Source organism: Homarus americanus, unplaced genomic scaffold (assembly GCF_018991925.1).
Source record: "Homarus americanus isolate GMGI-L3 unplaced genomic scaffold, GMGI_Hamer_2.0 scaffold47254, whole genome shotgun sequence".
Lineage (NCBI taxonomy): Eukaryota > Metazoa > Arthropoda > Malacostraca > Decapoda > Nephropidae > Homarus > Homarus americanus.
The window spans coordinates 151,860-177,416 of NW_024738685.1; the positions used below are offsets into that span (position 1 = coordinate 151,860).

The 25,557-nt window shown below is 39.6% G+C and overlaps 2 protein-coding genes across 6 annotated transcripts in view; one reads left to right on the top strand and one right to left on the bottom strand.

Moving 5' to 3' along the window:
* Positions 1–357: 357 nt before the first annotated feature.
* Positions 358–13,428, top strand: LOC121874323 (cyclin N-terminal domain-containing protein 1-like). Its single transcript, XM_042378431.1, has 7 exons — positions 358–361; positions 987–1,167; positions 2,743–2,914; positions 4,883–4,993; positions 7,688–7,929; positions 11,037–11,136; positions 13,363–13,428. Exons 1-7 carry the CDS (start codon positions 358–360, stop codon positions 13,426–13,428), a joined length of 876 nt encoding a protein of 291 aa, XP_042234365.1.
* Positions 13,429–14,011: 583 nt separating this feature from the next.
* LOC121874314 (ETS domain-containing protein Elk-3-like) overlaps positions 14,012–25,557 on the bottom strand; it is a 75,085-nt gene continuing 63,539 nt past the window's right edge. For all 5 annotated transcript variants that reach the window (XM_042378418.1, XM_042378416.1, XM_042378417.1 and 2 more), the window contains 2 exons: positions 20,515–20,780; positions 14,012–18,211 (listed from right to left, as the gene is read on the bottom strand). In XM_042378418.1, coding sequence (XP_042234352.1) covers positions 17,289–18,211; positions 20,515–20,780 — 1,189 coding nt within the window. In that variant the 3' untranslated portion in view covers positions 14,012–17,288. The remainder of the gene's footprint in view (positions 18,212–20,514; positions 20,781–25,557) is intronic.

The window sequence follows — 25,557 nt, forward strand, 5'->3', positions numbered from 1 at the left end:
CTTTTGGAGATTAAATTATTTACAAACCAGCATTTAAATCGTTCATCAACAATGCAACCAGATTTAATCTTACTACCTAACCAAACATAGCGCTCTTAAATTACGTTTTATTGTTGGGTTTTGGTATGGTCATTTTGCCCTGTAAGTCGAAATTTCTGAGGTATGTATGGGGGATCTTTAGGTGAGGAACTTTTCTTCTGTACAATTAACCTTTAAAGCAAAAAACGATTTAGGTGCACATATACGGCAAAGAAGTACCATAACTAACTGAAGCATACTCGTTTGTTTTATTTAATTCATTACGCCATGCGGTTAAACATACTTTGAAGTAGTCAGAAACAATGGTTGCTAGCGAACATGGGTAGTTTAGGGCTCTTACCTTTGTTTCTTTATAATAATAATGTCGGGTGGTGTTCCTTGCTTTTCACTGCAGCCTGCGCTCCTGTCTCACCACATAAATCAACTCACGTGCAGCCATCATCCAGCTCATATCTCCCATCATCATCAAAACCCCTATACCCCTAAAGTCCTATGGCGAGGGAGACAGGCAGAGATAACTACCGAGAGTCTCTAGTCACAACTCTGCACATGGGCGGCACAGATAAGATGGTCGTTTATGCACTGGGATCTATGCAGCAGTGCAAAGTAGGCCTGTCTGTGCAATTGAGTAGCCCTTTCGAGGCGATCAGTTGAGAGGTCCTTCCGTATGTTATCGTCTAGTGCAGAGAGTGGCGCCATCGTCTCTTTGCTTAGTACACAACACTTTCTCACTACTCTTATCACCCTCCTATAACTGCTATAACACTGCTTGTGGGGGCGGCAATAACACCTCTATCTCCAGAAAAGATAAGGTTGTACTCCTTGGTGACTTCAATGCCAGATTCAACAGACCTAGAAAGGTAAAACCTACATATACATAAATATGACTTTATTTTTTTTTTAAGAACTAGGGAAATTAATGCTAATATTGCTTTAACTGTCGACAGAGAAACACGTGCAGGAGATGATGCATGTTCTGTTGGCCGAAAACCAACGGGAGAAGCAGCAGGTTCATCCGTTCTTAACAGTGTTGCACGTTGAGTCTGCTATGTTCTTCATTTGGCAAGTCATCGACTTTTTCAAACTATCGGCCGAGGTTCGCTACATCGCTTTCGACATCTTTCAGCGGTAAGTATGTGACCGCGTTATCTGCGTACACGTATGTGGGTCTTCTGGTGGTTCAAGTGTGGCTTGTCTGGGGTTTCACGTACTGGTTCATGTGATTCATATGCTGGTTCATCTGGTGATTTATGTTGTTCGTCTGGTGTTTCATGTGTAGTATTTGTATGGTATATTTGGTGCTTCATATGTCCGTTTTTTGTCCACCTGTAGGTTCTTGTGTGTGGTCCACCTGTAGGTCCTTGTGTGTGGTCCACCTGTGGGTCTGTGTGTGTGGTCCACCTGTAGGTCTATGTGTGTGGTCCACCTGTAGGTCCTTGTGTGTGGTCCACCTGTGGGTCTGTGTGTGTGGTCCACCTGTGGGTCTGTGTGTGTGGTCCACCTGTAGGTCCTTGTGTGTGGTCCACCTGTAGGTCCTGTGTGTGGTCCACCTGTGTGTGTGTGTCTCTGTGTGTGGTCCACCTGTGGGTCCTTGTGTGTGTGGTCCACCTGTCTGTGTGTGGGTCCACCTGTGTCCTTGTGTGTGGTCCACCTGTGGGTCTGTGTGTGGTCCACCTGGGTCCTTGTGTGTGGTCCACCTGTGTGTGTGGTCCACCTGTAGGTCTATGTGTGTGGTCCACCTGTAGGTCCTTGTGTGTGGTCCACCTGTGGGTCTGTGTGTGTGGTCCACCTGTGGGTCTGTGTGTGTGGTCCACCTGTAGGTCCTTGTGTGTGGTCCACCTGTAGGTCCTTGTGTGTGGTCCACCTGTGGGTCTGTGTGTGTGGTCCACCTGTAGGTCCTTGTGTGTGGTCCACCTGTGGGTCTGTGTGTGTGGTCCACCTGTAGGTCCTGTGTGGTCCACTTATAGCTCCATGTATCGTCCTTTAGATTCGTGTAGCCCACCTGTGGACCATTGTTTGGTTAGAATGTAGGCCCACTTGCTGTGAGTCATCGCCTGAGGGTTTAGCCTTAGAGCTTTAAACGATGAATCTGCTTCCTCTTAGTTTGTCGGTGTTTAAATTGACAATTTCCTGCAGTCGTTCCCTCTGTCTGTCTATGGTCCAGATGGCAGTTTCCTGTAGTCCATCTATTCATCATCTTGCCCGGCAACTGTTTCGTATTTCCACTCCTTAGTTGACTTGTGATGAGCACATTAGTCTAGGTGTGGACTACTTGTATACATATCAGCCATCTGTACACTCGGTCAGTTTTTTTTTTTTCATATGTGGACCATCTATGGATCTATATGAGCAAAATCTGTGGATCTACATGACAGCCGCCGATAGATCTAAATGAGAACTATCTATGGCTCTGCACAAGCGCCATCTGTGGAGCCACATGTGATTCAACTGTCTTCACTAGTTTTCTATATCTTCTGATGTACTATACTGACAATCTATATTCCTGCCGTAGTTGCCACAGTGATAGTTTTGTCTTTATTATATGAAAACATTGATTTACCCTTCAGCACAAAACTCTGAGGTTATACTTTTGAGTTATATGACGTATTACCAAAAATTTTTGATTTCTCGTATAATAATTACGGCTAGAAGACGTATTGATTATTTTTTGTTAATTTTGATTGTTTATTATGATTATTCTAGGTTCATGCTTGGCTATACGGAAAGTCTTCTGGATCATGTGGTGTCAATAACTGCTGAGGGTCGCCAGAGGAACCGCCTCATAAAGGAGATGGAGAAGCAGCTGAAAGAGCAGGCACCCCTTAAGGCCACCATCTGTGTCATGATCGCCTCAAAGATTGTCACACACAAGACGGTAATCCTTGGTATTTTCTCAAGAATTTTAAGAACAGTATTGTACAGTACATCTTTTTCCCAGAATCTTTTAAGGTCCTTGGATATCACAAAGTTTCCAAGATGTCTAGCACACATTGTTTACAAAGTTTGAATGAGAATCAATCAATCAATCACAGTACCGTTTTCATATCTGAGGGTTGGACACTACAGGTCACCACTCTAAATATTCTCGGGCTGTTTTTAACAATCCTCCAAGGTTTTGTATCTCTCTGGGGAACCAGTTTTTGCCTTCCCCTAACCCTCCTATACCGTCAACTTTGTCCATTAATAAATTTCTGTTATTATCCCCTCGTCCCTAATTATCTGACAAAAGTATCTAATTTTTCTTGTTCTTTCAATTTCAAGTATTTTTCATAAAGTTTTTGACAATCTTAGTATCTACTTCTTCATTTATTTTCCTGTCAGTGTAGCTTATTCTTAACATTCACCTATAACACCACATTTCAAAGGCTTCCAACCTCTTTCTGGTGTCTGCTGAAAGTGTCCACCCTTCTGACTCATACATCCGTCCTTGCCGTATAAAGCCTTTCAACAGCCTTTTTCTCAATTTGAAGTTAATGTCTTTTTTCATTGGGTCTTTTAGATCATTAAATGCTGTTTTTGCTTGCCCTTTTCTTGCTTTGATTTCTTCCATACATGTACCACCGCAGCTAATTTTACTTCCCAAGTATACAGAATTTTTACTTGTTTAAATTCCCTATTGCTTACCATAATTCTTATTTTAGGATTTATTTTCGTTACATTTGATTAGGAAATCGGTCTTTCACTTTTATCCTCTTCACCACTGATCGGCTCATTAGCTGCTTGAGCGATCGGTCACGTCTCTGTTAAAGTACTTTTCTTTTTTCTTTTGTCCTTTTCACCAAATGATCGGCTCGTTAGCTTCTTGGGCGATCGGTCACGTCTTTACTACTGGGCATGCACCGGCTCCTGAATGTACCTGATCCTGCTCCAGTGTTGGCTAAGTCTTGTCTTGAAAGAGCTCACACTCGGTGTCGTCACAACACTTTCTGGTAGATTGTTCCAAGAGTTCACACTCTCACTTCGAAAAAGTTTGTCCTCACAGTTTTCTGGACTTGCTGCTTCTTCAATCTTGGGCTGTGACCCCTTGTGGGGCGAGCGTCCTCCAGCTCCAGGTAAGAACACTCGACAGAGTAATGCCCCTTGAGATGCTTATACACCTCAATTAGGTCACCCCTTGCCCGTCTGTAGTATAAGCTAGGCAAGTTCAGGCGCACCAATCTCTCAGGGTAGCTGAAGTTCAGGCACCAGTCTGGTGGCCCTCCTTTGAACATTTTCATCCAACTGACAGTCCCTAGCATATCTCGGGGACCAGATGGGGAAGCACTTCACTCTTGAAGATCGTTACGAGGGACGGACCGTCTAGATATCCGAACGACCTTATAAGACCCAATAATTTATTTGTCTGATTTACCTTCTTCTCGCAATGGCCCGAGAACTTCAGCTCATTGTCAACATACACACCTAGGTCCTTCTCACATTCAGTCTCAAATAGTGCAGTTTCTTCATCCCGTTGGGACATGTGATACGCCTCCTTACGCCCCAGGTGCATCCTCTTACACTTCGTGACATTGAATCTCAGCAGCCATTTCTTCGACCATTCTTGGAGCCCACAGAGGTCCTTCTGCAGCTCTTCACAGTCCGCTTGGTTCTTGATTTCTCAAAATAACTTGGCGTCATCGCAAACATTTGTACAGAGGAGTGTACAACGTCAGGCATGTCATTTATGAAACAAACAAACAACAGTGTGCTGTAACCACACTGTCCCTATTGGGTAGTCAATTCCTATATGGGACTCACGCTTTTCACTCATGTTTGTTGATAATTTTATTCCACTTTCAATTTATTCTAGATATGATACCGTATGTTAATGCAATTGTAACGTAGCTTTTATCTTTTTTCTCAGAGTTTGAGTACCCTCATGGCACAACGATGTCTCAAGCATTTGAAAATGAGTGCCCACATCAACGACATCAAACGCTCAGAGATAAGCATATTGAAGCAGCTGGACTGGCGGGTATGTTGGCAGTAGGTCCCTGTATTTCTTACTGTTATGCTGCTAAACTAAACGTGATTGATTAGCCATATTTTTTTTCGTGTATTTTTCGTTCTGAGGGAGCCAAGCTTTCTCGCGACTTGGCGCTATCCATTTTCTTCACCATTTTACTGACTTCAAGGGATGTGGCAGCGAAGTGAATACGGCAGTCCTATTGTCTACTCGTAAGTTGTTGGTTCGATTCCGGGGCACTCTCAGTCCGCCCAGCTGTAAATGGGTACCTGATATTATGCGGTCCAGTTCTGGTGCCCCTATTATAGAATGGATATAAATTCACTAGAGTCGGTGCAGCGAAGAATGACAAAAATGATTCCGGGACTTAGAAACCTTCCATATCAAGATAGGTTAAAGAAACTTACTTGCATTCCCTAGAAAGACGAAGAGTGTGGGGAGATATGATAGAAGTATTTGAGTGGGTGAAAGGAATCAATAAAGGGGATATAGATAAAGTTTTTATAATATCCGAGCAGGATAGGACTCGGAGCAACGGATTCAAGTTGGATAAGTTTAGGTTTAGGAGGGAGATAGGAAGAAACTGGTTCACAAATAGGGTGGTGGACGAGTGGAACAAGCTTAGCAACTTTGTAGTAAGTGCGGGAACTCTGGAAAGTTTCAAAAGGAGACTGGATAGATTCATGGATGATAGAGAGTGGTAGTAACTCTCGACAGGAGCTGCCATGCACAGGCCAACTGGCCTATTGCAGACTCCTTATTTTCTTATGTTCTTATGTTCCATCAGAGTAGAACGTTCTAGAATCTCCCAGTAATTTCTGGGTGATTCTAGGATGTTCAAGAAGCATCTGACTAGGCGTATAATTATAAACAGCAGCGAGCAGATAGCAGGCTAGGAGTCAATCGATCGCTTCTGTTAAGAGTGTAAAGAAAAACCAAGCAAAACTGAAAACAATTGTTCTGCAGGTATTGTGGAATTGGTGTGATTAATAAAAAGTGAAAAGACAAAAGAATTGTGCACTGGTAGTGTGCCGACTACAGTCTATATTCGAAGTGAGAAGTCCAGCTGTGCAGTCATTACCGGGTCCGACTAATTACCCAAATGTAGCCAAATATAGTCGCAATGAAGTCAAATAATGGTCCTAGATGAATAAATCGGACTGCTAATCACTTCTCGACTAGTAATTGGTGTCAGAAAGTCACAAAAAAATTGGAAAACTTACTTTTATCTGAGTTAATAAATCGCGTGCATGTACCGAGGGAGCGAGTAATTACCCAAATGTAGCCGCAATGAAGTCAAATGATGATCGTACAAGCGTAATTCGGGCTGTGAATCGAGAAGTGATTAGCAGTCCGATTTATTCATCTAGGACCATTATTTGACTTCATTCCGGCTATATTTGGCTACATTTGGGTAATTAGTCGGACCGGTCATATTACCGTTAACAGTGTTGTGAAGAATCAGTGCTTATTAAAGAAGATTCTAGTGCACAAGTGTGTTTCTGCGACCTGGTGGAAATCTACCTGCCTGTTGTTTGTCTGTACACTGATACCGATCGTCGGAAAATTACCGGAGACTGGCGGGCCAGCCACTGGTAATTCGACAACTCTTGTGAGATATCTACTGCCTCTGTACACTCGCAACAAAAAGTATCGGTGCATACTGTAGTGTGAACAATTTGAGGCCAGTGACGATAGGTATTGGGAAAGGCGAGTTGTTCCAGCCGTTGTTGGCAGCCCTGTAATCCAGCTGAGCAGCTACTATGGCCTGGTCAAGTGAAACAAACCGTTATAAATAAGGTCGGGAAGTGATAAATAGACAGTATGACATATGAGGAGCTCCCTGTTAACAAAATTATTTGTGATACTTGTGAATATTGCCACATTAATTTATGCTACCGAATAAACCACTCAACCTGGTCGTCCTGAGGGGTGGTGAAGCGTGGACGGCCGCTCCGAGACCTGTCGTCTGTAGCACCAGTTTCGAGGTATCGCCGAATCCATCGTGCAGAGGTGTTCCTGTGGGCACCAACCTGCCGGCTAATATCTGTGACGCTGAACCCTTCGTCATGACGGGCAATAATAGCTCCTCGTGTTCCCTCTGAGGTTTCCATGTCGTCTGGCATGTGTAGACCTCTACTGGTTCATATTGCCTCTGTTTTATACCCACGTTCACCGAGACCGAACCCTATCTCATCATTCAGTCGACACAATGCAACAATCCGAAAAGAGGAAACAAACACGCTGATTGTCAGCCATATGGCAACACCTAGTGGAGGGGGGGGGGGGTTATGAGGTTACACCCTTTAGGGACACTGTCTCCTGTACACAAGGAGACATCATGACCGGTATTGCACTTCACTGCATTCACTTCCCAAGTTGTAAACTTAGGTACAAATGAGTGAACTGGGAGTGCTCGGGAATCGAATCACCGCCCCATGGGGGAGCGTTGTTTCCAGTCGACTGCGCACTTAAAATAAATGTAATATTCGGTCGATAAAGACGAACCCACCATATGCGGACCTGATTTGTGATACAGCGTAAACGACTTTTGTGTATCATAAAAAACGAATTTTGGGGAATGGTGGATTCGTTAACAGTACGGAATGCCACTTTTATGTTCTACTGAATAAAATAATTTCTAAATCACAATGAATCTGAAATTTACTTCTCTTTGGTGATTAATGTTCTTCTTGTCCTCAGTGTCATAGGACTAGCTCCTTGTTGGAATACATTGGGCTGTTGATCTCAGTGGCTGGACTATGGGAAGGTGATGGTGCCTACCTTGCTGAGATGAAGAGGATCACCATTAGGCCAGTGCCTCTAGAAGAACTGTATGAAATGTCGACTAAACTACTGGATATGGTGCACCTCAACCATGAGAGAGTGTACCAAGATCTGTATACGTCCCTAACTGGATTAGCATTCATACCAAATAAACACAAGTAAGTTACAATGGAAGGTTGTGGGGAAAAGGTATGATTAAAAATATGGCCACTTACTAATATGGATTGCCGATTTAACTTCATTGGTATTGCATACTAGATGGAACCAGTTCACATCCGCTTGCCAGATGAAGATAAAGGCAAAGAAGTAAATGCAGTCACAATACTTAAATTGAATTAAAACATGGAGCCTGATAGAAGAGGGGATTAAATGTGGATTGTACAGCATTTGATGGCATTCATATCATTTTCTTGTCTTTCAGCTTAACTTTTAAGTCTACAGTATTTAAAAAATTTTTGGCTTAAGTATATATGCCGAGTTGACACAGGTAAGTGATGGCTTCTGCAAATATCAGTTCCAGTCAGTACATGTTCTTGTATACATACCAAACTAAAACTTCCCACATCTACTGTACGTGCCCATTACCCAGTACTACTTCTCTTTTTCCATTTTACTTTGCTTAATTCTCTTTGACCTGTTAGCCTCTTGGGTGTTGGCTACATCTGTTACACACTGTCGGTCTGTACTGGCTCCAGAAGAATGTATCTGCGCCTGTGTTGATCAAGTCTGGTCTTGAATGAGCTCACACATGGTGCCGTCACAACGCTCTCTGTCGGGTTGTCCCAAGAGTTCACTACTTCCACTACAAAAAAGTTTGCCCCGACAGCTTTCTGAACTTGTGGCTTCTTCAACCTTAAACTGTGATCCCTAGTGGAGCGGACATTCGCCAGCTCCAGGTATGAATATTTGACTGAATAGTGCCCTCTTAGAATTGTATAGATTTAAGTCACCCCTTGCCCACCTGTAGTATTAACTAGGCAACTGCAGGTGTTCTAATCTCTCTGGGTACCTGAGGTGTCTGGTGCAGGCATCAGATCGGTGGCACATATTTGGACATTTCCAATCAACTGACGGTCTCTAGCCTATCTCAGGTGCAAAAAGGGATGACAGTACTCCACTCGGGGGAGCACCTCACTCTTGAAGAGTGCTACAGTAGTTGCATGCTTACAAAGTCTCAGTTGCTTGACTAAACCTATATTTGTCTCGTCTGACTGCTTCTTGATTCTTTTTGTGCTTACATTTACCTGTGATGAGACAGCCTTTTACAGTTGTCACAGGCAGCTCCAGTGGCAAGTTCAAGCTCGAGGCAGGGTGGGGAGGCCGACAGTGTAAGAGAAGTCAATTTATATTTCTATGTACCTTTAATTTCTTTCTCTGAGTGAAGGCTCTTCCATCTATAGACGTTGCGAGCAAATGGCTGTTAAGATTCAATGTCACAAAATTTAAGATGCACCTAGGTTATACCAACAGTAATGAGCCGTATCACAAGCCCAATGGGACGAAGAAACAGAATTAATGGAGACCGATTATGAAAAGTACCTTTGTGTGTGTGTGTGTTGACAATGAACTGAAGTTCTCAGACCATTGTCAGAGAAACTCAGGAAGGTGAATCAAGCATCTAAGCTAACAGGTCTTAAAACAAAGTCGTCCAGATATCTAAATGGGCCATCCCTTGTAAAGCTCTTCAGGATATTGTAGATATTGCCACCTTCTTCCAAAATTTGGGTCCAAACATCCAGTACCTTGAGTACTTGTGTTAAGCAGGAGCGTCCTGGCATAAAACCGTGTTGGCAGTCCTTACAAGGTTTTTTCGTAGTAGATGTTCCATCATTGCATCTTATAATGCTCTCGGTACTTTACACACAATGCTGGTCAGGCCCACTGGTCAATAATTATTCGTGGTGACAATCGCCCTTTTTTTAATAATGAACTCACATAAGCCATTTTCCAATCACGGGGAACCTTGTGCTCATCCAGGCATTTGCAGAACAGGATCTTCAGGGGCTCAACAAGCCCGTTGCACAACTCTCTTAGCACTCTGAGATGTACCATGTCAGGGCCGGGACTCTTACGAACCTTTAGCTTTGACAATTAATTTCTTATACCCTCTTATACCCTCTTCTGAGAACACATTATGGATCAGCACTATCAAACTGTCTGTCCTCAAATGCAGGAAGATTGTTTGCATCCTTTCTTGTGAACACTGACAAAAAGAATCTCTTCAACTCCTCCTCTTTGTCCTGGTCAGAATCTGCGTAACTACCACATCTTCAAGCTTCAGGTCCAATATGCCTACTCACGTTTTTAATTTTGATTTTGTGTCGCGAAAAAAGCTTTTTGGTTTGACTTCATCTCACTCGCAATCTGCCTCTGGCACTCTTTCAGCTCTTCTACATTCTGACTTTCTGGCTTTGCCTGGTTCCTGGATCTGGTGTTGATCAGAACAGTACAGGGAAAAATTAAGAAAGAAATAATATTGATAATAATAAATCACCGTGGGAAGTGGTCATTTTAGGATAGGTTAGGTCATTTTTACCTAATTTGACAATTCTGCCAGAAACAAAATTAAAGTATTAGAATCCCAAATTTGCCATTCTTTCCTACATTTGATAAGAACACAATACCTGTACTCTTTCCAGAAAATTATTCCCTCTACAAAACAATTTTTCTTCCGAACATTATCTTCTCCGTTTCCAGTACATACTGTACTTTTTATTAGTCAACAAGAGAGCAATATCAGATTTATATGATAAGTGTCTGGAATTTTTTTTTTATTCATGTTAATATTGAAATCTGCTGATTTTTTTGTTAATTTTTTGAGAAGATACTGACACGCTGCCTGTTTAACAATACAGCTCCTCCCCGACTTACGACCTACTCGACTTACGACCACCAGGACATACGACCGCCTCAGTCGTACCAAAATTTTGTCAAATTATGTATTTTCGAGTCCCAACGTCAGTGATTGCACTGTGTACTGACAAAATTTTCGTTTGTAATTCACTTTAAAATGGCTGGCAAGCTTAAAGGTGAGAGTTTTGTGGTGCTGAGAAGAAAAAGAGACACCCATTTCAGATTTTCTATGTATTATTTAAGCATTTTCGACTTACGACCTGGATTTGGGTCCCTTACCCTGTTGTAAGTCAGGGAGGAGCTGTAAGCTCTTTCAGTTTTGTTTTCCTATTCCAAACTTTCTTGTTTCAGTTTCACAGGTTTTTCCATTATGTGATTTGGTAACATTATTTGTAATATTATAATGTTTCAGGACAGCATTTGGTAAAGTAGTAGCAGACCGTCTGCTATTGGCCGGATCAGTGGTAGCATCGGCAGCTTTTGTGCTTCGAGGGCTAGAGAAGTGTTCTACAGTTATTTTGTCAATTACCACATACACCCACACACCTTGCAAAGACTTAATAATTTTGGCATCATGCATAATGAATTGTGCAGGTTTGCCATGCAATATCAAGTCACTCCTAGATAATATTTAAATTCTTTATTATAAAAATAGATACCATACCCTTATGGCCTAAGCCTGTCTAGAAATTCGCGAGTAAACCCGCTGAATTCTTCGGGTTCATGGCACCCAGAAAAACCCTGATCTACTCTGGCGAGGACAATGGTCAGAAGAATAGCTTTCTCCCCCATAAGCAATTCTAGCCTTAAATAGGGGAAAGAAAGAAACTGTAGTGAGAACTAACAAGTGAACTGTCGCATACCATATTTGCAACCAGTTCAACTCCGGTTCAGTCTGTTAGGTGGGAATACACAATTCTAGATGCTAATTTAAAAGGAGTGAGTATTCACCTTCCATATCGTGTTTACATATACTCTGTATTTACAACCTAATCCAGATGAGTAGGCAACATCGAGGAACCTGGTATGCTAGAAGACCTTGTGTTCCTCCACACTAGGTAAGAGTGGTGTGTTCTCCCCTAGGAAATGCATAATTATACAACCTTTGGAGCAGTTTGTATCACTTACTCCTGAAATCCTGGTTTATAACAGAGCTTGGATAGGGTGACTTGGTTCCCACCTTCCTCTATTGGTTGTTTTGCTGGGGTCAGTGGGGTGTGAGAATTGGTTATGCAACTCGGTTGCAATTGAGCCTCACTTAACGGGTTGTGCATGCACTGTGTGACGTCTCACATGTTAGCTTTCAGAACTGCAGCATCTTTTTAATCCTATTTAAGGTCAAAAGTGGGGAAAAATTAAGTTTCAGATTACTGTATTCCTCCAGCTTCTGGTGGGCTTAATTACACTTATTTCTTTATAATTTGAGATATTTATTTGCAGTACCATTAGTTTTGTTGTAAATTTAGTTATTACCATCAATTACAAAATTATTTATTTTATACTGTAGTTCATACATTGTTAAAGGTATTTTAAGTTACTGTATCACCATGCCAAAAATATGATAGTACCTTGTATATACACTATTACAGGTTTCCTATTATATGTTAAAGGTTTTCAGTTGTATCTCCATGAGAACTATTTTTGCAATCACCAGTAGAGATTAAGTTTATATTCATATCTCGTATGAACTCTGGATAGAGGATTTTTATGTCTGTACTGTACAAATTATATTAAGGATTTTAATTTTCTTGCAAACCAGTATCAAAATATTTTTGACATGGTACATCTGATTTCAACACCCCTATTTTTATCAAGTTTGAGGAACACTTCTGTTCCTATGTTGCAAGGTATATTTTCGTACTTTTATTGGCTAGCTTAATTATAATTTATACAACTCAATATCTTTCTGAAACTCCAAAGGCTAGTTCATACAGTATGTAAGGTAAATCTCTATTTGCGATGGGGTTATGTTCCTGAAAATCCAATCACAGGTTGAAATATTGGAAATCAGGTTCATTATAATATGGGTTCAATGGGGTAGGTTCCTGACCAGTTGGACACCCATATGTATAAAAATAAATAAAAATAGAATACTACTAGCACTACAACACAATTAAACAACACTCACCACATCATAATAATCAAGTCTGATCATCATCACATGTCCTCCTTGAGGCTAAGGGGACTCTTGAAGGTGAAGTGAAGGTGTAGAGACACAGCGGGAACTGGAGGTGTAGCCTTTGTCCTGGCCTTGAAGATGGTGTACCACATGGGTAAGAATGGAGAAGGGTTTTGCATGGCTGTGGCCTTTGACATCCAGTAGACACGGTGCATTGGACCAGGAGGTGGGGGTGTCCCTCCAAATAAGATGATTGACAGTTCGATTTCCGGTAATCATCTGGTTGCATTAACCCGAGATGAGACTTTGCAAATGCAAGATGGCCGTCTTAGACCTGGTTGAGGTACACTTGGAGGAACTTATCACTGAAGCCTGCTTGGTCGATATTTTCCCACTGGACTTAAAAGCATTTGTAGAGGATACCCAAACACTGCATTAAAAGCACTTTTCAAGACCAGCTCCGTGATGTCACTCACTCCCCACTCTTCTAGATTTGTTGCTGTTGATGTGGTTTGATTCTCTCTTATTCCTGAGGCTAACTTGGGAACTCCTAGGAGCTTGACAATCTGATGACCTGAAACCAGAGTTGACAGTCTCTTCACAACCTTTTGCTTGTCAGATCTTGCAGGAGCTTTCCATCCCAGTGGACAACCAGGGACACATCAGCATGAAACTTAACCTTTAAATCTGCTACTAAACTGGCATGCCACTTCTTCCTTTGCCATCGAATAGAGATGTGGTTGATATCCATATCAGTAACATGATGACCCAGGCTGACAAGTACTGCTAAGACTGTTGCATTGCCGTCTAGCATCCTGGTCCTATTGAGATCTACTGCAAATGCAGGAGTCACAATGGTCCTACAAACACGTTTGGGAAGTGAACCACAAACTGCTCCTAGCAGGGCCAGATGAGAGGGAGGAACCTCTTGACAAAATCCATTCTGAGTCTTGTGGGGGCTATCCCTTCCAGCCCCTTATCCAGTTATACCACTGCACAGAGCAATGAACACTGCAATATTGAGTAATAGAGTGTATGGACTGCTTTGCATGACTACTCTCACTTATTGCTCTAGCCATGTCCTACAACTGCATAGTGAAGACCATGTATGCCTCGACTGATAGCAAGTACTTTGCACATCCAATCCAGTCAGTTGCATCCAGCAATTGCAAATAGTGTTCCATGCATAGGGTGCCTTTCTCACCGATTCATAAATTTGTAAATACAATATCTGATATGTCAACAGGAAGTGAAAAATAAAAAGGGAATAAAATTTGGTCCATTTTATTCTCAAATGGCACTTGTATATCACAAAAGGGAGTACAATAAAAATACTTGAGCTATGCAACCTCCTTCTGCATTTAGTAATTTTTTTGTTTTGAAGAATAAAAATATGACCCTATTACAAATTTCTAGATAAATCACACAATGAAGGTATCCAACTCATGAAGACTTCATGACAAACTTATTTGGCATAACTACTCTTCTTCTACCTGAAACATTAAACAGGCTGCTATACCATCACTATTGGGCTGAACTTATAACAAGATTAACTTTATTTGGCACTTCAATTTGTAAATTTAATACAGGTAGCTATATTTTGAAATATCATATTGTAGTTACGATTTATTTTTCAAGGTTAGGTAAATACCCATGAAAGTTCTTATGTAACTTGGTCATTACATTAACTACCGGTATCACATTTATAACCAAGGATTATATGGTTTCATTTATGGTTTGTCTTTCCTTATTGTCTGTGATGGTTACCTAACTTAGCCTCAATAATAAGTGGATAACAGTCTGAATTGTACATCTCCTGAGGTGTTTGGTGCATTTATGGCACGGGGTACATTATGCAGTTGGCTAAAAAGTTGCCTCTTGCAACACAAAGTACATCAGTTCCGGATATAAGTTACAATGCAAGATCCAGGGTCCAACTTGCTTATCACATTTCTGTACAATAAACAAATGGTGCAGATACAGCATAAAAAGTTAAAATATTTTTTAGAGGAACTTTCCTTTTAACATTAACTGTACATAAGACCACTGGATCAGTCCCGAGGTAATCTTGTGGAATATTTGTGGAGGGCCCACAGTTCAAGGTCCCAACCTATTTTACATTTACATATGGGAGTATTGGGGTGAGTAAATGCTGACCTGTTAATTAACTTGAGTTCATAAATCAACAAATGCCTTATTGGGTCCCATAAACATGTGAACTCACCCCAAGGAGGTTCTGTCAGGACAACACAATACAGGCACTAACTTAACAGCTCTTAAGTCATGTACAACTATTTACATAAGGCATTCATATCTTTTAACAACTTACATTGGTTTCCATTAAGCATACAAAATTGAACACAATATTCTCATTCCGTACAACAAGACAATATAAAAACACACCAATGGGCAAATCCTATTGGTCAATGGAATGGCCGCGTCATTAACATGTAACAAAATACTTGGCTTCTTCACGTCACTCCAACACTGGCCAACAATAAACTGGTCTCACTTTAGGAATGTTGAATGAATGACGTCATTATTCTGCATATCACAGTTCAAAATCCAACAAATAACTGCAAAATAACACTGTAATATTACTAATTGCTAAGATTCTTTACATAATTAATTAGGTGAACGAGTATAAAGAATTTTACCAAAATAATCAACAAAAAAATGAAACTGACTTTGTGTAACAACTCAATTCAAACTCAGGGCATCATGACAATGAGACAATGAAGATGAAAATGGTGAATAGTTAAACTAATGATTATTACACTACATGATGACAATGAAAGAATGTGTATGATCTTGCTAGCTGAAGGTTGATTGTCATGTTATGCAAGAGGCACTTGGGGAAGTCTCAGTCAAATCATATGAATCTATTTTGGGCAGACCAAATCATTTATACGGTACAGTACTGTATTTATGATCTGCAACAAAGTATTGAAATTTTTGGGGTATACAATAATGGTTAACAGGTGGCAGGAGGGTAACTGACTGAAGCAAAGTAACTCAATATGTTTCAATAATCATTCAGAAAATACCTAGTTAGATTTTTGTACATATTAACATACAAATTAAATTTTAAAAATGGAAATATTGATATGAGAAAAGGAAAAAATTGGAGCATATTTTTGACAAAGAAGAAAATTTTAATAATACTAGTCAAGAAACTTCAAGATACCCTGTACTGGTATAAGAGTAAAAGATACTGTAGTGATATGAGGTAATATTTCAAATCAGAAGTTGCAGGCAATCAATATACATAAAGTAAATTGAATTTGCAATTTAAACAAGGATGAGATATTGATAAGAAAAAAAAAATGTCAAAATAATGCATGAACTACTATGATTACAGTAATTGAGAGAAAGATGACAAGAGACCTTGAGAGAAGACCAGCATGGAGAGGGTAATGCCCTAACTAGCACCCAATTATTAAAAGTCACACATGTACTTTAATTTTTTATAAGGAAAATGTTGAGATGAGATGTATACTGTACTGTTAAAGGAAGCTTCAACAAATATGACTAAAAATGGCAAACTTTCGAATATTTTCAAACAGGTTACTTGAAGTCTGCCATACATAGGGAGAGGGGGAGAAGAATTAACATTTTGAGTGACCAGCTCAGGGTATCCCATACTGCAAAATCCAAGATTACTGCCCGGTGATAAGACTGAAAGGAGATATGTAGATTGCGAGTCAATTGCTTGAAATCTGTTTAAAGGAACTAACTGAAAATATGTGATAAGAATTATAATGCCTCTTTGAATTATCCACTATTAAAATATGAGAGCACTGGTCATCTCAAACCTATTAAGGAAAGCCTACAATGAAAGCACTGTAGGAAAATGAAAACCAATAATAAAAACTGTACAATGTCTATAAGACAAAGAAGCAGAGAATAAGGTCCTGTATGAGGGTAAGATTATCCCACAGCAGGATGAGTTCCAAATAGTTAATCATGCCCATATCAGGGATGATTTTTCAACTGAATCCTACAGTATACTGCTTATCAAACCTTCAAAAAGATTTTCAAGCCCAACAAATTTTCAAATTAAAGGCCAAAGTCCTTGGTTTTTTGTGACCCTGTCAGCAGTGTTTGCAGAAATGCCCAATAAGATGGACTTTACGGAGTTTTTTTTATATATTTAGATTTAATTATATAACTTAACTATCATTACAGTAAAGTCCATCATTTAAAATTTATTAAAATCTGAAACAAATGTCCATTTTGGGCATAATGAAAAATGTTGATGGGCAGAAGTGAGACTAACAAGAGCTTTCCCAGCACCATGTGTCCATGCCACCGCCGTTTGTAACCTGACCACAGAAAAAGTTGCACTCCATACTCATGTCTTATTTTGTACTGAGACCACAGGATCCACATCCTGAAGGCACAAAGCATCTCATCCACAGTAACCTACAATGTCCCTAAACTCCAACAGGGCTACCTAGGTGGTAGGCTGCTGGCACTGGATGTGGTTGTGGGGGGTGTAGAGCATGGGGAGTGGGTGGGGCGAGCAGCATGGACAGCCTCAGGTCATTGGAGAACTGGGACTGTGGCTGTTTTCTCTGTAGGTGAAGTGAGTGCAGAGAAATCAAAAGTTGTGGTAGGCAGAAGTGGAGAAACCACTGGTGGTGGAAGATGGGAGTATTGTGGTAGTGCTGGGAAAGTAAAATGATGATGATTGCGTGGTGATCCATAGTGTGGGCTCAGGCTAGCTAGGGGACTCAAGTTAGACCACAAATGAAGTGGTAGGTATGGAGATTTTGTGCCTACGCCACTGTATGGGGGTGATGGTAGATTTACTAATGGAGTATTTAGGCTCGATGCTGAAAATTGGCGTGGTGACAAGACTGGAGGAGATGCAGTAATAGACTCAATAGAAAGGGGTGATGGCTTGGGTTTTGGTCCTGAGCGTGCTTTTCCTTGCCCAGGACTGGTTCCAGTAATAGAAGTGGCTGCTAATGAAGATGCAGCTGTAGAAGCAATGCTAAGGGATGGTTTATGTTCCCGGACTGGAGGTGGTGTAAGGGGTGACAGAGGAGGTGGAGAAGGCAATGGTGACCTCTGACGAAACGGTGAACGCACGCGTGGCACGGGTGATTGCTGGTATGGTGGCACAGGTGAATGCTGGTATGGAGATCGTGAGCGTGGCGAACGTGAACGAGGACGTCTCTGTTCCTCTTCTCTCCTGCGTTCCTCGGCCTCCTCTTCTCGACGACGGCGACTAGCTTCTTCTGTCACTAGGTGTAATGGTGCTGAAGGTATACCATCCGTAGAGTCCTCTGAGGGTGGAGAGGGTGACCGCTGACCAAGGTCTGGTGGCCATAATGTAGGTGGTGGCTGTGATGGGGCAGGGGCTTCAGGCTCTGGCCTTCGAGCTAAGGCTGATAGGTACCCACCTAAACTTGCTGCAGCCATGTGTGAAAATGCTGCAGAATACATATGTGCCAAAGGACCTGTAAATTGGAAGAAAACTTCGTTTTAGTAAACTGTAAACAGTTTTTGAGACAATATAAAAAGTAAAATTAACATAAATGTACTTACAATTACGGTAACCCCCAAATATGTATTCTGTGCACCTTTGTCACATTCAGAAAAGAACATTTACACCCTTCTCCTGTAAAAATTTTCTACTGCTGAAAAGCTATCTAAGTAATGCTTGTAACATTTGCAGGATACAAACTTGGGAATATGCATTGGCCACTGCATAAGCAGTTATTATAAACTTAAAAATAATAATAAAATAGTTATATAAATATAAGGATACAATAAAAGTATATATATATATATATATATATATATATATATATATATATATATATATATATATATATATATATATATATATATATATATATATATATATATATATATATATATATATTATATATATATACATACAGTGAAATGGGAGATTTTAATCTTAAAAGGATACTGAAAATATGAAACAAACTTTTCCTAGCTATTTATATTTTATCCCTATTTTTTCTCACAAACAAACTTTTACATTAGAGTATTTGTATTATTCATATTCAGTTTCCATAGTTCAAATTTTAACTTTTGTATTACCTGTATTGACTGAGCTCAGAATACTGTACCTGAGAGTTGTATCAAAAAAGCATTTTTGCAGCTCTTCAATTCAATGATTAAAATCACATAATTATCAACATGCCTCAGAGAGGCTCATATTTAGATCAATTGGACCCAACACATCTGGAAGGGCAAAAAAATTACTTCACCCACTCACACAGCAGCTGTTCACATAATCATTCAACATTCTTCCATCAAAACATCGCATCAGAACCTTTATACCTGTAGTAAGCTGACAGCTTTACATGAGTTAAGTCTGCTATTCAATTCATGGACTAAAATTGTTGAAGATTTACAGTACGTAGTCAAAATATTGAATAGAAGTCAGCACACATCATCTTGCTTTAATTGCTGAGGTGGTTTGTGTAACGATAACAGTTATACTGTACTGAAGTTTCAGTAATTAAATTTATCTCATAAAAAATGAGATTCATCTAACATGCTGTCTGTATAAGGGGATATAAAGCAAAAGGGCACATTGAAGTACTTTGTGTTAAAATGGGACACTGTAAAGTAAGTACAGTACTACAGGTATGTGTTAAACTTTAAAGCCATACCATGGTCACTAACTACCATTATCACCATTTTACAGCCAATTTCCACATTTGCATGGGTTAGCCATTAAATAAACATCGAAAAACTGTATTACAGTGAAATCCCCATTAGCCGGAACAATTGGTACAGAGCACTTCCGGGAATGAGAAATTTACCGGTAACGAGACGTCTCTCTCAAAGCCAGAAAAAATCCCGTCCCCGGAATTTTCCGGGTAAAGGAAATATTGTTCCAGAAATTGCCCATTACATCATCATTCAAACCCGGAAAAACATCCCTCATCCCCAGAATTTTCCGGGTAACGGAAAAATTATCTCGGAATTTCCAGAAAATGCGCCTGATTTTCATCTCTCAAACCCGGAAAAAACTCCCCCATCCCTGGAATTTTCCAGGCATCGGGAAAAATTTCTCAGGATTTTCCGGAAAATGTGCCCCTCGGAAAATCGTTACAAAAGCCATAATTTTCCGCAAAATTCCGGCGAAGAGAACGATTTTCCGAGAAAATTTCAATTACTGTATACTGTCAAGAGATACACAACAATTCCAAAGCCATTTGCCATATTAATTTACATATGAACCTAACATTGTACACAAAGCTTTCGGATAAAGATAAATAAAACAAGAAAAACATAAAGCTATCCCTTCCTATTAATTCGATTAGTAAAGTGAATCGTGTAACCCAAAAAAAGATAAAATCATTCTGGCTTATTACACAAGTGAGCAAAATATATAATTTATGTGGAACAATCTTCACATATACATGACCATATTCCTTGTGCACCACTAAAACAAAGTTCCATGGAATTTCACAAAATTTTTAGGAAAATTTGATTTAATTTTTTTGTTATTATAAACTCACACAAACATACAGTACGGATGGCTAAAAACTACAACATATAATAGATCTGGTACAATATTTAGTTTGTCAGTACAGTACAGTATTTGTTTGATAAGGTCAAAGCAGATGTAAAAACGTGACCCATTATTGGAGTAAAGAAGGCTGACCCACTGATAGAAACTCATGACAATGACATTATTCCCATGATTAAGTGAACAATATGAACTAGTATATTTATTAATTGAATCTGCCATCAAAAAAACTAACCAAAAACTTACTAAGGGAGGAGTAGGAGCCAATGTGAGCTGGAGGAGGTGTAGCCAAATGGTGTGTTGAAGCTTGTGCAGGTGAGGGTAATCTGGACCCACCAGGATGACTACCAGATGGGGAAGGGGCACCTGGCTGTAGTCCTGATGCACTTGGTGAGTATGGTGACATACCTCCACTAGCAACTTTTGTGTTACTATTACTTCCTAGACTTTCCATCTTCACGTGGAAGGGAATCTTGTTCTCCATCTTAACTATTTCCGGAAAAGAAACAAATCTGGAAAAAAAAATCATACTGTACTTGTAAATAATGTATACCATCAAAAAAAAGTACAGGTACCAGTTAGTTTACTCATTTACTGTACAGTCGAGGAAACTCTAATCCTTCACTGTAGGTTGAGAATGAAACCTGTAAATATTCCCTTTACCAATAAGTTACCCAAGTTTCTAGTGCACACTGGGATTAAAAAATAAATAAAAAATATTGTTGCTGAGTTCATGTCTCAAGACAGTACAAAGAATGTTGACAGAAATGACCAAATAATTTTTTGATTTGCTCCCAAAGGATAGTTCCTTAATATCAAGCATCTGACAGATCAAGAAGTCTCAAGGCTGTTGAAGAGAATTCTCAAGAGGAATAGGAATATGCAGAGAATGTAACCATTCTAATATGGGATTCTTGGTGAACTAGGAAAAGTCCAGACAGACTCGTCTTGATAGTGTAACTGGTTAGGATAAAAATGTTAGGTCCGTTCAACTTACGGTACTCCAGAAAAAGTAGTCTTTTCGTCTCTTGACAAGAGGCTGCTTGTGAAATCTCAAATGCCTTGGAGACAATGCTAGATGATGGGCAAGCACTGACCTTTGCCTCATCTGCAGTCCTTTTTTCATCTCACGGTTAAGTGGTTAAATCAGACATTCAAATCAAGATACAGAGATAATTTAAATCCCCCCTTTTATGGCTTATGGATAGAACTTTTGTGGTGTACTCGAGTGAAGAGTATGGAATACCATCTTCTGATTTTTCAGTTTGGATATACAGGCATTGTATGTTGTCAAGGAGGTAGCTACCTGGTAAAGATTCCATGGCAGTTATTAACATTAACCAGAACTTACGGCTCCCCTCATTTTTCTCAATTCACTTAAATAGATTTTGAGGAGACACACGGCCTCCCATATGGACAACATGCCGGTATCTGCTGTGGCATGTATCAACAAAGATGGATCATTCTGTTCTTATCCTCTCTCGTTATATCCCAAGAGAATTTTCTGTCTGCTATACAGCATTCTTCATTCATCTGATACTCTTATATATTTTGGGAATATGGAATGTACAGCCAAGTGCTAGGCACCCCAGATAGCATTAGGTTACTGTACTTAAACTTTATGTAGGTTAAACAGGGGTGCCAAATCTTTAGGTGAGTACTTTGGGTGTCAAATATCTTATAACTGATATGTATAGTACAGTTATTTCAATGTAATGGACTAAGTTGTACTTACAAGTCAGATAAAGTCAAGGACAAAAATAAAGAAGGAGATTTGTATCTTATCCTTCATTTCATTTAATTTGGCTTGACAGACCCTGAGGAGGCAGAGATAAATTTCCTGTATTGAGTGCTCCTGACCATCAGTTATCTCTTATCACTATCGCCTTGACTATCAGAATACTTATCATAATCACATCCGCTGCCAACAACAAAACACTCCATAACATTACTGCCACTTGAACAACTTTAATTTTTGTGAGTACAGTACTGTAGGTGCACGTTAGCGAGTTTTCAAGTATTCTAAGGATGATAACTACAAATTTGTTTACTAGCATACTATGCTATATGTAATGTAATTTATGCTTTTCATGTTTACTACTGCCAGCACCCAGTTATATCTTCACCCCCAATATTGAAGATTGAGTTTTCAATACTGTGCCAGTATAGTTTAAATGTTGCAGAAGAAAAAATAAAATGGTACAGTATAGTATAAGTATAAAAGAGTCAACTAACTTTGAGAACACTCATTTCTATAGTATGGGTTCCATGACATTTGCTCATATGACATAGGCTCACGACATTAATGGAAAGGAAGACAAATGCTCATTTTTTTAAAATCACTACAGGTATTTATAAAAACCAATATACAGTACAAAACTGACCTAGCAGCAATGTGCCACTGCATCCAATTGGAGTACAGTAGTTATAATTTTAATATATTGTGGCATTTTTATACATTATGATTTGCCAATAAAGATTATAAAACATATACTGTACTGTGGTAACAATTTTACCACATAATTTGTATATTGGTTAAGCTTGTATACTGCTTATTATAAATTGGGATTTGCAAATAAATTATAAAAAAAAAGTTGTGAGCATTTGTTTTGTGAGTGTATTCCTTGTGAACAAATATCAGCACACCCCTTAGTATGTAATTGATGTTCTTAAATTTGTATCAAAAGTAAATTCTAATACAGTACAATACAGTAATTGTAGTATGTGTGTAAATACAGTAGAAATCTTATGAAACATTCACACAATGCATATTAACTTCCTTTTCAGTTAATTAACCAACTTCATTCATCATTTTCATAAATTGTATACAGGTATTGGTATTAATTTAAACAGCTTTATCTACTGATCAAGAGAAGCAGACCTGCTTTAATCCATGATACTGTATGTTTGTTTACCCCTGCCACTCATATAATCAACTTGATAATACTCTTTATCACATCGTATGAGGACACAGTATCTGTTTTTGTCATTGCCTAAAAGGACACCATCACCAGTATGCTTCAACACTATGGGTTCTCATAAAGAATTTTAATAATTGCAGTTGGATAAAAAGTAAGAGGCCCAATGAGGCATGAGTTTTATTTTGCAATTCCATTATATAAATATAATTAATACTGTACATATTTTACTTCTATTATTTGACATTCTTTCTGTATAACATGTTAGTAATACAGTATTATATTGTACAAATTTTCAACACTATTAGCCATTTATATACAGTACATGGGTATATGAACTTCAATCATTTCATAAAGCAGCAAATGCAATGCAGTCCTTCATCATCAACATTACAGCCATTTTCCAAGCTTGCTATATTTCATAAATACAAACAGTACAGTATAGCATTCTATCATTCCATGGGGAGGAGGAGGAGGAGGACTAGGTCTTAAAATATGGTTTAATGGGGGAGGACTGCCCGAACTGTGTGGGGTTACCCCCTTAATTGAAACCCAGTACAAGTGCTCCTCTACTTACGAACGAGAGACGTTCCTGAGGCTTGTTTGTAAGTCCAACTTTACTCTTGTAGATACCAAACATATTATAAAAAATAAAAAGATTAAGGTTATTTAGTACACCTATACCCTTTAATAGAGCCTTAAAATCTGCCTCACTCTTCTCCTCTTGGGTAATGTTTGTTCTATTTGGAATTTTCTTCAAAATAATCCAGTCTCATCCACATTAAACACCTGTTCTGGCAGGTAACTCCCCTCAGTGATGATGTTTGTATCTCTGAAAGTTTGTAAGTTGAACGTTCTTAAGTAGAGGAGAACCTGTACTATACCAATTGTTTACATGTCTGTTTAATATACATATATATATATATATTTGGCACACCTACGGCATACCAAATTCATTAGACACAATATTTACAGTCAGCAATACTACAATACAGTATACAGTAACATCAATGCTCATTGAATAACTTGACCACCCCATTTTGTTGGAATCAGAACAAGGTTAACAGAAATACGGAAAAATTCTTAACTACTTGCTGAACACTACTTCATAACCCAAACACTTATTTACAGTAGTGCAGTACTCCCATGCATTCTCCATAGATATTTATATACAGTACAGTACTTGCTACCTACAGTACATCCTTTACAACTACAAGATTTCCTGACTATATTATACCACTCCCTTATTACTTCAACACTACTATTGCAACACTTCCTTGTCACTACAACACCCCCTTACCACTACAACACTCCCTTACCACTACCACTACAACACTCCCTACAACACCCTTACCACTACAACACTCCCTTTCTACAACACTCCCTTGCCACTCCTTACCACACTCCCTTGCCACTACTCAACACTCTGCTTACAACACCCTTACCACTAACACTCCTTACCACTGCACTACCACTTCCTGCCCACTAGCCTCCTTACCACTCACAACACTCCTCACAACATACTACAACACTACAACACTACAACACTTTCTCCCTTCCCATCGCCACAACACTCCACACTCACTACAACACTTTACACTCTAACTCCCCTAACTACAACCCACCTTCCACTACAACACCACCCCCTTATCACACTCCCTTTACACTACACCACCACCCTACCACTCATCTACAACACACCTCTTATCCTACCAACACCCCCCTTTATCACTACAACACCACCACTTACAACACCCCTTACCACTACAACACTCTTACCACTTACACTACACCCTACCCACTCTCTTATATCCTTACTTATAACAACACACTACCCTAAACACCCTTACCACTACAACACCCCCTTATCACTACACTACCTCTTATTACCACTACATACACCCTGTACTATCACACTCTCACCACTACACTCACACTTTCTGCTTACCAACACCCCTCACTCCAACACCTATCAACACTCCTTTACACTACACCACTACAACACCCCTTACTACAACACTACACAACTACCACTTAACAACACACACTCTTACTACACTACCCTTACCACACCCCCTTACAACACTCCTTACACACACTACACTACACACCCCTATCACACCACTACCTTACCACTACTACAACACCCCTTACACTGCAAATACTTACACTACTTACTACTCTTAAACACCTCATTACCACTACAACACACTTATCAATACTCCTTATCTCTACAACAACTCTTACCACTACAACACCCCTTACACTACAACACTACCTCTTAAACACCCTCTTACCCTACAACACCCCTTACACTACCTATCACTACACCTACTTCTTTACTACTACAACACCCCCATATCACAACCCT

Excerpts from the sequence above, each read along its gene's own strand:
- LOC121874323 (XM_042378431.1), top strand. Across the intron at positions 1,168-2,742 it reads GCTTTCGACATCTTTCAGCG|GTTCATGCTTGGCTATACGG; the intron begins GTAAGTATGTGA and ends TGATTATTCTAG. Across the intron at positions 7,930-11,036 it reads TTCATACCAAATAAACACAA|GACAGCATTTGGTAAAGTAG; the intron begins GTAAGTTACAAT and ends ATAATGTTTCAG.